The sequence below is a fragment of the Neopsephotus bourkii genome, unplaced genomic scaffold (assembly GCF_033783945.1).
Source record: "Neopsephotus bourkii isolate Nb327-2 ecotype Australia unplaced genomic scaffold, CSIRO-AGI_Nbou_v1 NB_369, whole genome shotgun sequence".
NCBI classification, from domain to species: domain Eukaryota; kingdom Metazoa; phylum Chordata; class Aves; order Psittaciformes; family Psittacidae; genus Neopsephotus; species Neopsephotus bourkii.
In genome coordinates this window covers 604,409-617,685 of record NW_026900875.1, presented here as the reverse complement: position 1 = coordinate 617,685, position 13,277 = coordinate 604,409, and the positions used below count along the sequence as shown (strand labels likewise).

General features: G+C 42.5%; 1 protein-coding gene across 5 annotated transcripts in view; it reads left to right on the top strand.

Annotated features, from left to right (window-relative positions):
• The window catches only part of DIS3L2 (DIS3 like 3'-5' exoribonuclease 2), a 201,042-nt gene that overhangs the window by 107,332 nt on the left and 80,433 nt on the right, over positions 1 to 13,277 (top strand). For all 5 annotated transcript variants that reach the window (XM_061348746.1, XM_061348749.1, XM_061348748.1 and 2 more), the window contains one exon: positions 10,666 to 10,778. In XM_061348746.1, the coding sequence (XP_061204730.1) occupies positions 10,666 to 10,778 (113 nt within the window). The remainder of the gene's footprint in view (positions 1 to 10,665; positions 10,779 to 13,277) is intronic.

Sequence of the window (13,277 nt, the reverse complement as noted above, 5' to 3'; positions counted from 1 at the left end):
CCTAATGCCCAGACAAGTGCATCTAAATGGGTGATAAAGTATTGGGGTAGAATTTAAGAAAGTTTGGATTTGCTTGGAGCATTGATTGCTAGAATATGTTGGCTTTTTTAAAACATTTTTTTTGCATATATTTGAAAGCTACTGCTGAGAAGATTGGTTAAAAGCTTGCTTAAGCAAAAATGGGCAGGATTTGTTATTGATAATTCATATTTATTGCACTGTTCTTTTGTATCAAGTATAGAGATCTTATAAAGATTCCATCTCAAAAGCTTTTTTTTTTTTTTGTTCAGTACGCAAAAAAAAACCCCAAACCCAAGACATTTTAGGGGAAAAAGGCACAGAATTAAAACAAAATAAAAGGTAGATTGCCTATGAAGTTCTAACCTAATGAAGACCATGGCTACAGAGCATGGAAACAGACGTGTAAATGCCAGTAGAATCACTCATAAAAGTGAGTTTACTTTCATTCAGGGAGGAGGGATGCTCTCGGTGACATTCCCTTCCAGATCATTTCAGTTCATAAATTCAGGACCTGGGACAATTCCCCAAAGATTCAGAGGCGTGAAATTTTGTGTCCCACTGGATCTCACAAATATTTGTGAACAGAGACTTAAAAATTATAGTGTCAGATTGTATATTGGGAAAAAAAAACCCAAACCCACATGCCTTCAAGGAGCTGGGTAATTGGAAGAGGATCCAAAGATTCCTATACAAACAGATCTAACAACACTTTGCCTAGGATTTTTGTTCCCTTTTTAGGACCTCTGGGACCAGAAGAGTCTTTGGTAGGTAAAGACCAGGTAGACCTAGAGAAAACAGGATTTTTTAATAAATTTACAGGTAAGAATCAGAAGATGTGTGAGGAAGATAAACTTTAAAAGGGTACAAATAACTAGGAATGCATCCCACATGGTTAACTTGAGTCATCTGTTCTGTTGCATTGCAGGCAGCAAAGAACTTGCTGCTGTGTATCTTCTTCATTATCAGTTTTCTTAAATGGCAGGATCCCTCAGAATCACTGGGCTATTTTTTTTAACTTTTAATATATTGCGAGGCAGGGTTTCAGAACCCATCTGAACAGGAAAAACATCTGACAGTGCAATTCACTACAGTATTTCTTTATTGTTGATTATTGTGCTAGTTACACAGAAAGAGTAAAACGAGGTGCAGATGGAAATACTGTGGAAATCCTTCAAAACATAAAAAAGTTGGATGAGTAAAAGTGAAATCTCAGCCACTGCCTTCTGTTCTCAAAGAAGTTGAAATGTCAAGGCTGTTCAGTGGAAGTACCTTGTGTGTGTTTGGCCTACCGCTAAATCCCTTTGAATGCCTGGCAACACTTGATCAGCCTTGGATTACTGTGTACAGTAAAGATATCACAAAGGGCACTGACCTAACAGTAGAGAAAGGCTGGTCCCTCCCCACTCCAAGTCTTCATGTCAGGAACAGGATGACATCCTACACCCAAAATTATTGTAATTCATCTTGAAAGTTGCTGGGTGCTACTTCCCATCTCTTTAAATTCAAAGACTGCTGACTTCCTGGTAGAGTTAGCCTCTTGAATGGGTCTTGGAATAGCGATGAAAACAATTGATGACGTGAATATCAGAAATTGTCCTTTTACCTTCATCACACTGGTGGGAAACCTCACTGTTAAAGAGACTCCTTGAAAGAGCTAAGCACAGTCTGCCTTGGTAACTTCTCCCTACCAGCAAAAAGTGCTTCTGAGCTGGGAATCTGAGTTCATACCAGCACAGTCATTGCTTCAGTATCCTGCTTGACATCTTGTCTTGGTGAAGGGTTGAAGATCCATCTGCCAAGAGCTGGGAAGTAGCAAAGGTTCATGTCAGATCTAAGTCATAAACTGTCATCTAGAGGTCTCTCAGATGTGACCTTACAGCAAATACTGCCATTCAGTGGATAAATCTGGTGTATTAGAGGTTTGTCACTCCAGTTTGCTCCTTACACTTGAATCTTGAGAAGAAGTTAATGAAGTTTACAAAATCTGTAAGTGGAACTTGCTATTTTGGCACCTCACCAAGTCTACTAGGCTCTTGTGCAGGCACAGAGGAAGCCAGTTTATCCTCTACAGTGTAATGGGTACCCTCTGCGTAGGTATAGGGAGAAAACCTACATGGGAAGAAGGTGGGATAGGCACTGCTGCACAAGAAACCATTGTGTCTGGTCTCAGCCTGCCAATGCTGGACACATTTGATGTATCATTATCCTGTCTGTCTCCAGGTGTCCTGTTCTCTGGTCTGACTTTTAAAATATTCATACCACACTTTCATCTGTGTTTTCCTGCTTGTATCTTGCTCAGCAGCATGAATAAATCTTTATGCAGTGTGCTTACTCTGTTGGATAGCATTCCCTTGTCCTTCAGTCTGCAATTAAATGTTTTATCTTGTACATGCTGCATAAATTCTGTCCTTCTGTGTACTCAAAGATTTTCCCTCAGGAGAATTCCTTCTCTGTGTAAGTATCCTTACTTACTGGCGCAATGTTACTACTTGCACAGAAGAGCTCTCCATTCTTCTCTGGAGCTATTACATCAGGTTAGAAGGTAGTTTTTCAGGAATGGTGTAGGCAGTAGCTGTGTTCTGCGTGGCAGCATCTCCTGTCACAAGGTGCTGAAGAGCTGTCGTGGGTTCACTGGCATCCCATGAGACAGGACACTCCTGTGATACATTTCTCTGCCTCAGTAACATGATTTAATGTGTGAGATCTGGAGACCTGACTTTTGGTTGATGACCAGCTTAGAAGTTTCCAACTCATGGGAGCTGGAAGCTGAGAGAATACCACCAGTGTGAAGATTTGCCCTGTATTCCTGTGGGAGGATAGACCCCCCTCTCTCTCTTAAGAGCCTGGGAATGCCTAGTGCCCCCCCCAGCCTTTTTGCTGTGTGCAGGCAGTTGGAGCAGCTATACTGATGTGCTGCATGTGCCAGCTCTCTCTCTCTCTGCCTCATGGAAGTCAGGGCCTGACCTTGGCTGTCTCTCCAGGTGCTACAAACCCACAAAAAAGTGATTATGCATAGTTCAAAGAAGAGTTCAAATATCTCGAAACCTTGGCCAGGAAGTTCCTGATGGTCTCAAAGTCTCTCTGGCTGGTGCGTAAAAAGGGCTGTTTCTGTGGGATGTTTTTCATGTCAGCCAGTGGCAAGAGGAGCATGGGTGGGGACATCTACTAGAGGTGATGCCTGATGTAGTATTTTGTGGGTCGTTACCCTTTAGAGGTGTGTGTTGTTTGCTTGCCCTGGCAGTTTTTCCTCTTTTGGAGTTGTTGCCACATTTACTGAAGTCTTATTTATGCTTGGATGGAAAAGTTGCTGCTCTGCACCTGAGGGACTTGTCCTATCTCTTGAGATACAGGATTCTGGTTCCTTTTGCCTGAGTCTTTTCGTGAGGTTATGTCAAGGAAGAGACCTGCAGTGAAGGAAAAAGCTATTACTTGCTTAAAAGTGGGTATAATTAGTTGCATTTCAGTTGGCTAATGGAGCATCATGTGATAATTTAAAAAACTTGGTTTCCTGGTAAACAAGTTAATGGATTTATGCTCAGTTGCGCTGCGCTTTCAAAAAGCAAAATGGCCCTAGGGTGCAGAAGTAAAATTTAAGCACTTTCCTTGGTTTTTTCTTTTTTTTTAAATAAGTAAAATAAAATACACTGTCTGATTTTCTGAACAATAGCTTGGCTTCCTGCAGTGGAAAAGTAACCTCAGCTGAGAATTACAGCCACCCACCTTTGTCTGCAGGCTCCAGAGCCGACAAATAACTGCCTTTTTCCATAGTTCCACTTTTATTTTTATATTAAACTCTTCTCCTCCTCTTCTTCATTTTGCTCTTTTTTTGCTTCCCCCACTTGCTCTTTTCTCCCACTCAGTCATTTTCTCTTTCTCTTTTCTTCTCTCTCTGTCCCAAGAGGGATACTTCTGTAACACTTGAGCTGTAGATGCATGTGCAAATGCCAAAGGGAAACAGAAATACTGGGGCTTGGATCAGGTCCTTTGTTTAAAGGCATGCATTAAACATAGCCTCTAGCTACTTCCAGCAGCTTCCCCAAGGCTTGGTGCCATTTTTTGCCTTGGTGCAATTTATATTTGTTTTGTGTCCACCTCTATTACTGTCTGCAGCTCTTCTATCCCTTCTGTAGCTGCAGACATTGTCCTTGTCCATTTGCGCACAATCACACCTGAGAACTTCAGCCTTGATGAAGACCCATGTGTTATTGTAGGACTGTTAATAGCAACAAAAGATGCATATAGGTTAAAGGCCTCATTTATTTCTCTTTATGCAAACTTTTCATACTTTTGCAAGATGTTAAATACTGCTTTGCAGGTAAGAGCAGGAGTGTGGTATTTCCAGGACAGGGGAATGGGCAAGTACTGTAATTACTTGCTGCAAGAGTTTGGTTAGCCAGGGAACAGCCAACCAGCTTGACCTGCTGGCAGCAGGTAAGTAATTGGCTGTTTTCTGGCTGGAGCAAACAGTTTGCAACCTACTTTGAACTGTCTCCCTGAGGGGTGAAGACTGTGTGAGAAACTGGTTAATACAAAAAAAGTTGGCTTAACACTTTTGCTAGTGTTTGTCTTCTCTCCTGGGAATGATGGTGCTTGAAAGTGAGATGGGAATAAATGGGAGTGTATATGCAAGCTAGGGAATTGCTTTCTGGTGTTTTATCCTTGAAGAGTTGCATTTCTAAGTTGGATGGTCCTAAAATTCACCTATTAGGCAAACTTTAAGGGTAAGGTATGAAGTGAACTTGCTTGATCTGTCTTCTCAGTGTTGTATTAGCACTGACTAGGGTTGGTGAAGACAGAGAAGAGGGATTTGCTGTCACTGTGTTCCATTGCATACTGTTCAAATACATTCAGTTCAACTTTCTAATTCCTGGGGCAAATATATGATACAATTTGCTAGGTTGGAAGGTTATTATGGAACACCTACAAGCTGAAAGGACCTTCCAGCTCTTTCTTGCTGAACCTTTTTTGTTTATAGTTTTCCTTAAAAAAGAAGAAAAAAAGTTCTTCGAACTGTTTTGTTGTAGAGAGTGAGATCATCAGTGAAAAAATAAAAGGAACAGCTTGGTTTTGGTCTTCTCTGAGATGCCATCATTCTCCTTTGATTGTAGCATCATATCAGGATTACACACGCAAGGTTTTGAAGTGATTTGGAGTGACTCTGAAGGCAATTGGATGGATCATGGCTTTGGGTCATATTCTCAGATTAAGGAGCCAAACCTTCTCCAAAACTGCTGTGTGTCTAGTGCAGCAGTGTGCCTGGGGAGACCTGCCTTTTCATAGCTCTACGCATGGTAAACTTCAAGAGGGGATCCAGGCTTCTAGAAAGTTGGAGAAATACAGGTCCATTGTATTCTGCCATTCTAGCAGCCTATGTGGTGGTCAACAGAAAAGGAAATTGTCTTTGTGTGCGGTGCCTCAAGGGCATCAGAACTGTGTTGTTTGGAGTATGGTAGCAACAAATCCTGACCCTGTTGCACAGAGCATTTGCCCAAGAGGAGCTTTGGTGGCTGAGTGCCCAGCCTTTTCCCTATTTCTACTTGCAGATCTCAGGAGGGGAGCTCTTCTTTCCACAGGGCCTCATTATTAGGTTTTGCAATGCCATAGAGTCACTTCAAATAGTACTCCTGCCTCCCATCCATCTCTCTTGCCGCGTTTCGGTAGTTGCAGGGAGGAGCTAATAGGGTACAGCTGGTTAATAAAACACTCATTGCTTGACTCTGAACTGCATTCCTTGTTGCTAAATGTCTTTCCATGTAGCAGCTTTGTAATGGTAGAGTTTGAATGGGTGGAAGTTTTGCACCCACTTTCAGATGGGTTTTTAAATGAAAAAATTCCCAGAGATCCTGAGTGAGAGAAGCCATCCAAGTGCGTTCAGCGTGTTTCATTTCAATAAATACTCCCTTCTTGTGGAGACCAGTGAAGAGAGGCATTCATTTCTCAGGGGTCGTTATTGGGATCGGTGCTATTTAACATCTTTGCTGGCGACATGGACAGTGGGATCAAGCACCCTCAGCAAGTTTGGTGACAACACCAAGCTGTGTGGTGTGGTCAACATGCTAAAGGGAAGGGATGCCATCCAGAGGGACCTTGACAAGCTGGAGAGGTGGTCCTATGTGCACCTCATGAAGTTCAACAAGGCCAAGTGCAAGTAAGGTCCTACACCTGGGTCAAGGCAATCCCAAGCAGAAATAGGCTGGGCAGAGACTGGATTGATAGCATTCCTGAGGAGAAAGACTGGGGGTGTTGGTTGCTGAGAAGCTCCACATGAAATCACAGTGTGCACTCGCAGCCCAGAAAGCCACCCATATGTCAGGCTGTATCAAAAGGAGTGTGACCAGTAGGTTGAGGGAGGCGATTCTATTCTTCTACTCTGCTCTCATGAGACCCCACCTGGAGTACTTTGTACAACTCTGGGGCCCCCAGCGCAAGAGGGATGTGGAACTGTTGGAGTCCTGAGGAGGGCCATGAAGATTTTCAGAGGGCTGGAGCATGTCTCCCATGGAGACAGGCTGAGAGAGTTTGGGTTTTTCAGCTTGGAGAACAGAAGGCTCCAGGGAGATCTTAGAGCAGCTTCCAGTGCCTAAAGGGGCTGACAAGAAATCTGGAGAGGGACTTCTTACAAAGACATATAGGGGTAGGACAAAGAAGAATGACTTAAAACTGAAAGAGGGAAGATTTAGTTTAGACATTAGGAAGAAGTTCTTCCTTCTTAGAGTGGTGAGGCACTGGCACAGGTTGCCCAGAGAAGCTGTGGCTGCCCCATCCCTAGCAATTTTCAAGGCCAGGTTGAACGGGGCTTTGAGCAACCTGGTATAGTGGGAGAGGTTGGAACTAGATGATCTTTAAGGTCCCTTCACACCCAAACCATTCTGTGATTCAACTCTTGCTTTAATATCAGCATATGAAGTGTCTGGCTTAATCTCCTCTACATTCTTATGTAAATTCTTAAAAAAAAGTAAATCCTTAATCTGTTAGTGTGTATGTAGCTTTAGGGGTTGTGCAGCTTTAGCTTCACTGTAGAATTTTAAATTTGAGGTGAAGCAAGTCTGTGGTTGGTAAAGGACTTGTTTCTGTGAGAAATTTAGGGTATAAGGTCTATCACGATGGAGAGCTACATGCCAAGATTTGAGGCTTCTATCTGCTGGAAAATTATATTTCTTCATAAAAATGAAGGTGGAGTAGTCTGTGTCAGCCTGTGCTGTGTGCTGTCTTCCCTTTCTCCCTTTTTTTCTGAACTCTCTGAGAATACTTTTTCAATAAATGAGTGCCAGTTTAACTCTCTTTTCCATTTATTTGGGCCACATTTTCTTCTTTTCTGTGGGCAGTAACACAAGACTTACAATGTGAAATGTTCCTTTTGTGATTTTGTCATAAAAGCTAATGAGACTAGAAAAACTGTGGACCTGGAAGAGAATCTTTGTGAATAGTATTTCTTTATCCACAAAGCTCTTTCATTTTAATTAGCAAATAAACTGGGAGAGAGCAATAAGGAAGTATTTCTGTGCAGGCTTAGCTTGGTATTTTATCTAAAATATTAAGAAGCAGTGACCAGAAGGCTGTGCTGCCATCCAGTGAGACCTGGACAGGCTGGAGAGTTGGGCTGGGAGAAATTTGATGAAATTCAACAAGGGCAAGTGTAGAGTCTTGCATCTGGGGAAAAACAACCCCATGTACCAGTACAGGTTGGGGACTGACCTGCTGGAAAGTAGTGAAGGGGAAAGGGACCTGGGGGTCCTGGTGGATAGGAGGATGAACATGAACCAGCAATGTGCCTTTGTGGCCAAGAAGGCCAATGGCATCTTAGGGTGCATTAGAAAGGGTGTGGTTAGTAGGTCAAGAGAGGTTCTCCTCCCCCTCTATTCTGCCTTGGTGAGGCTGCATCTGGAATATTGCATCTAGTTCTGGGCCCCTCAGTTCAAGAAGGACAGGGAACTGCTTGAAAGAGTCCAGCGCAGAGCCACAAAGATGATTAAGGGAGTGGAACAGCTCCCTTATGAGGAGAGGCTGAGGGAGCTGGATCTCTTCAGCTTGGAGAGGAGGAGACTGAGGGGTGACCTCATCAGTGTTTACAAATACGTAAAGGGTGAGTGTCAGGATGATGGAGCTAGGTTTTTTTCAGTGATGTTCAGTGACAGGACAAGGGGCAGTGGGTGTAAACTGGAGCATAGGAGGTTCCATGTGAACATCAGGAAAAACTTCTTTACTGTGAGAGTGACAGAGCACTGGAACAGGTTGCTCTGGGGCTTGTGGAGTCTCCTACATTGGAGATATTCAAGGCCCGCCTGGACAAGTTCCTGTGTGATGTACTCTAGGTTACCCTGCTCTTGCAGGGGGATTGGACTAGATGATCTTTTGAGGTCCCTTCCAACCCTTGGGATTCTGTGATTCTGTGATTTGGGAGAAATCAGATTGGTTGATCGCTGTGCTGTGTCTTCAAGAAGTCTTGGATTTCTGGGGGATGAGGGAGATAGGGTGATTCATACTTGAGCAAGACAAACCCAAGAGCTGCCAGTTTGCATTATGTCAATGTATGTAAGAAAATATTTAGATAGAATTTCCATTAAAAGTTCAAAGGCAGGGGCTCAGGCTGACCCCGGCTTTTAGAAGCTCTGGTGGGAAACCTGAATGAAATTTAATTCTGCTCAATGTGTTTTCATTGGCTGACTCCATGTTTTATTATCTCATGCAATGAGATCTTGATTTGTCGATTTTCTGTTGAGGACAGAAAGTTCATGTATGTAACAGTGCACATATTGAATTAAAGTGTGATTAAAGAAATGATGTAATGACCCCCTCTCCTTTTCCTTTAGTCAATATTTGCCTGCAGGATCCATACATTACAATATTGACTTCAAAGTGTTCAGTATTTTTTTACCTTGTGCGTGTGTTGGCTTTGAGAGTGTGTAATATTAAATCTGTTGGTTGAACTGTTGGTCTAAGACTTACTGTCTAAGTAGTTTCAGGCCTGGATGCCTAATCCATATAGAGAAGCTTTCAAGGCATGTCATAATATCACAACACAGCTGTAGGCAGCTTTCTGAGGTGAACCATTCAATCTGCAGTCTTTTCTCCCAGCTTCCTAACAAGTGGTAAAATTTGTCCCTTAGTGTGCAGTGGAATTACTGCCCTCTTTCCCTGCTGCCATCATATTTACTCTTTGCAGGACCTTCCAGTGACTGTAGGTTATGTGGCCAGATCTAAACCCTGGTGCTCCTGTCTTCCGCGTTTCTGCTGCCTTTACATCTGTGCTCTGTTGAGTGTACAAAGCAGCTCAAAAATCAGGATACTGCTTTACGTACTAAGTGCTGTGCAAACATGGCTTAATAAAGTTAAGTTAAAATCGTTATGAATTTGAACAGACACAGGGAGGATTGGTGCTTGCTTACCTGAACTCCCAGATGGGAGCACAGTGGGCAGGGTGGCTCTCCTAATGTGATTTTGGATCTTCTCACGCTTCCTCTTTGCTTGTATACATTTCTGTTCCCACACTGCTGAAATCTAGCACTGGTAGGCATCAGAAGGGCACACAGGCAGATACACTGTGTAATGATGGCAGCTATGAACCATTAAAAAATGTGATGCTCTAGAGAAGAGCTTTGGTAATACTCTTTGCAAGGTGTCTAAACAAACAGATTGTCACCAGTGTGGTATCTTATTATGTTGTCCTTATAAAAAACATAAGAAAAAATATTTATAGATACCAAGAAGTTAGTGAATTCTTTTAAAGAACCAAATGTTATAATTAGAAACTCACTGCACTTAGAACTATTCTACAAATAAGCACCTCAAATCTAGCCCAGTCTTTCCAGAGAAAACAAAGGTCAGTAGGCTTCTTTGAGGATTAGCCAACCAGTATTTCTTGGATGAAGGTACTAATTATTTCCAAAGCCAAGGATGATCACTACTTCCAAATCCAAATTATTACTAAAACCTCATGATAAAGCTCAGTAGTACTCCTCTCTGGCCTGACTTTTGAATTAGGATACTTTTATCCTGGACTCTAATCAGAGGATGAAAAGCCTAATCTGAAGTGTCGTGACATGAAGGAGGGCAGGATAACAGTGGAAGTATTCTGCTTGTAGAAAGTTGCACTTCTGCGTAGCTTGATCCAAAGTGAAGACTTCCTGGGTCAGCAGCAGCAATTTGAGTTCAACCATGGTGAACTGGGAACAAGTGCAGCTCTGAGAACCCAAAAACATGTGTGGCCAGCTGCACCATACCTGGGAAATGTTTTCCTCCATTGCTTGTATGCTTGCAAGGTGGGGTTCCCTATTTTTGCTTCCTGTTTTCTGACAGCAAAGAGATGGGAACTGGGCTCACTATTACAAGCTCCGTCTTGGAAAGACTTATCTGCACGGTATTTAAGGTTTTTCACATGTCCACTGATCTGCTTGAGAATTCACTCGTATGTGAATTCACTCATATGTTGTAGCCACAGTGGCTGTGAATTTGGTAGTGTCCCAGGAGACCAGTTTTCATCTCAGATGGAAAGAGTGGAAAGAAGTATCTTTTTTTGTGAGCTCTGGCGTAAGACAGAAAACATTACGATAGCACTGGGAGAAGGGGGAAAAAAGGTCAGAGTTAAGTATGTCAGAAGTTCATTTCTGCTACCTGAAGCCTGCTGACTTTCTTGTGCAATTTCAGGGAACTTTGAAGTGGGTGTTCACATTGCGGATGTAAGCTACTTTGTATTGGAAGAAACAGCACTGGATAAAGTAGCGAGTGAAAGAGCAACTAGTGTCTATCTAGTGCAAAAGGTAAGAACAACATTTCTTTTTTTCATCTGACAACTGTGTCTTCCATTTACTGTAAATTCATTTTAAAGGGTCATTTGCAGGTGCCTACAATAAAAATCTGGCTGTTATTGCAAACCTACAAAAGTAACTAAATTGATGGAAACACAAGAGCTAATGTAGCTGTTGACTACCTCAGAGATTGCAGAGAAAGCACAGGATGAAGCAGCAGCTTGTGACCCCCTGTCTGTGGGCAAAGACGCGAGTGTGCCAGGGCTTGCCATGTGAGGACTCTGCTGCACTGGAGCATATTAAGGGCCCAGAGCTGCATAACTATGTTTGCATTGTACTGCTCTGAGATATGCCTGACAGACCCAATCTGGTTCATCTGTTTTGCTGTTGGGAGCTTGAAATGTGCAAATTTGGTGGTGGTGGTAGTGGAGAGTTTTGTCTTTGTCTTCAGTGCAGTAGTGCTAGCTAATCCCTCCAGAAGTGGATGCATAGCAGAATAAGGTTTAAAATACCCTGTGCAGTCTGACATCCTGAGGTACAATGGAAGTTTCACACTCTTAATCTGTGTGTCCCAAATACTGGAGAAATAGCGTTCTTTCATCATGCACCAAAAAGATAGTTGCAATTGTACAGATTTTAGTGTAACAGAATCAAATGTTAAACTCAAGTTTAAAGTTGACTTCTAAACTTTAAAAATGAGCAAGTTAAAATTTAACATTATCAAAAAGGAAGCAGTGAGGTTTTGTCTGTGGCTGTCTCATTTTCAGTTGAACGTGCAGAAACATTTCCTAGCTCATCAGAGTACACCAGCACTGTGCGTGTAGGGAAGAGAGGAAACTTCGCTGTTAGCATCCTGTGTCAGTTTGAGGCATCAGCTGCATGAAGAGAAGTGTTGAGGCAATCTCATAGGAGCAGATTAATCTGTCTTTCCTCACATTCCCATTCAGTCAGACTGAAGTCCTTGTCTCCACAGCCCTTTCCTGGATGACAGGACATCTTTTGTAAAATGTATAAATATATCCTACTCGCTATTTAGGATTAGGAGTGATTCTTCCCCTCCCTTCCTGAATGTTCCCAGGGTTGCTATCCAGGGAGGGTCTTGCAATGATACTTGAACGATAAAGTAGCTTACTGTGTCTTCTCCATGCTTCCCTGATGGTACAATTATTTATTTTACTAATGAAATCAAATTAGTGATTTGATATCAAGCTGTTAACCTTTAGTAGCTGTCTTGTAACTTTCCTTGGGTAGAAGTATCAAGGGACAGCTTCAGGAGGTCTCAGTGGGTCTGGTGGATTTTATGTCTCTGTGGGTGTGGGTTGCATGGATTAGCCGTTATAGCAATGCAGAAGTGCCCAAGCTTGGCAGTGGTAGTGAGACCAACAGCACACAGGTGCTGCAGCATGGGATCAAGGAATGGCCATGCTGAGAAACACCAGTTACCAGTGACTTGCTGTCTGCAGGAGTGAGAAGCAATGTATATGTCATGGAAACAGTGTTTCTGACACCAGAGTCTTCCCAATCTTAGTGTGTCTCCAGTGATAAGCCTTTGGCTTCTGCACTGCTCTGCTTCCTCCTCTGTTGGGTGTCTCAGTGGCCATAGCTCACTGTGGGAGATGTGGGCTGGTCCAAGGGGGATATCGCTGCAAGGCAGCAAAGCTGTAGTCCAGGAATCTGTTGTGGCAGTATTTCCAAGTCAAAATACTGTGGTTTGAAGGCATGTTATTTTTTAAGGGAGAAGGAAGATCTTCATGTAGAAAGGAGACATTTTTCATGAAAATCTAGTTGAATACAAAAGCTAATTAGATTTTCTTTCAAAGCACTTCCCCTTAACAGTACCAGGCAGTCACGTGTGATGCCAACATAAATTATCTGTTGTCTGTAATCTTCAGTAGCTCTGTACCTACATTGGCCCAGCAGTCAGAATTAGTGTTTTACCCATGCTTCTGCCCTGCAGAAAATATATTTTAAGAGTGCAAACTAGGTTAGATGATGAAATGGTCAGTATTTTAATTGCAAGAGAGGAAAAGGAGAGAGGGGATGGGCAAAGGAAAGCAGCCAGGATATCTGAAACAAGATGGTAGCATGACTCTTGTAGAAAATATGCTTTCCTTTGATGAAGCTGTTTCCTAAGACAGCTGTGATTCTGCTAGAGGTTAGCACCATGCTAATCCTCCCAAAGAAGTTAAATAAAGCCACATATTTAATTTTCCTGAACTCTGTAACCAGAAGGGGAGTTATTGTGTAATTGCTAGTGGTCTATTTAATAGAAGTCAAAAAGTTTTTGAAATAAGAGTGTATCAGGTTTTAAGAAGCAAGAAAACCTAAACAGTTTCCTCTTTTTTGGCACATCTTACAGTGTTATTTTAGGTGTGAAGCAGCTCAAGTGAGAGGTCAGCCATAAATCCCTATAATGTTTTATTGGTTCTATTTTATACTGGAGATCAAAGATCGGAACTGTAAGCCTATCTTCATGTTGAGTCCAAGGACTTCACTTTTGACACCAGCAGG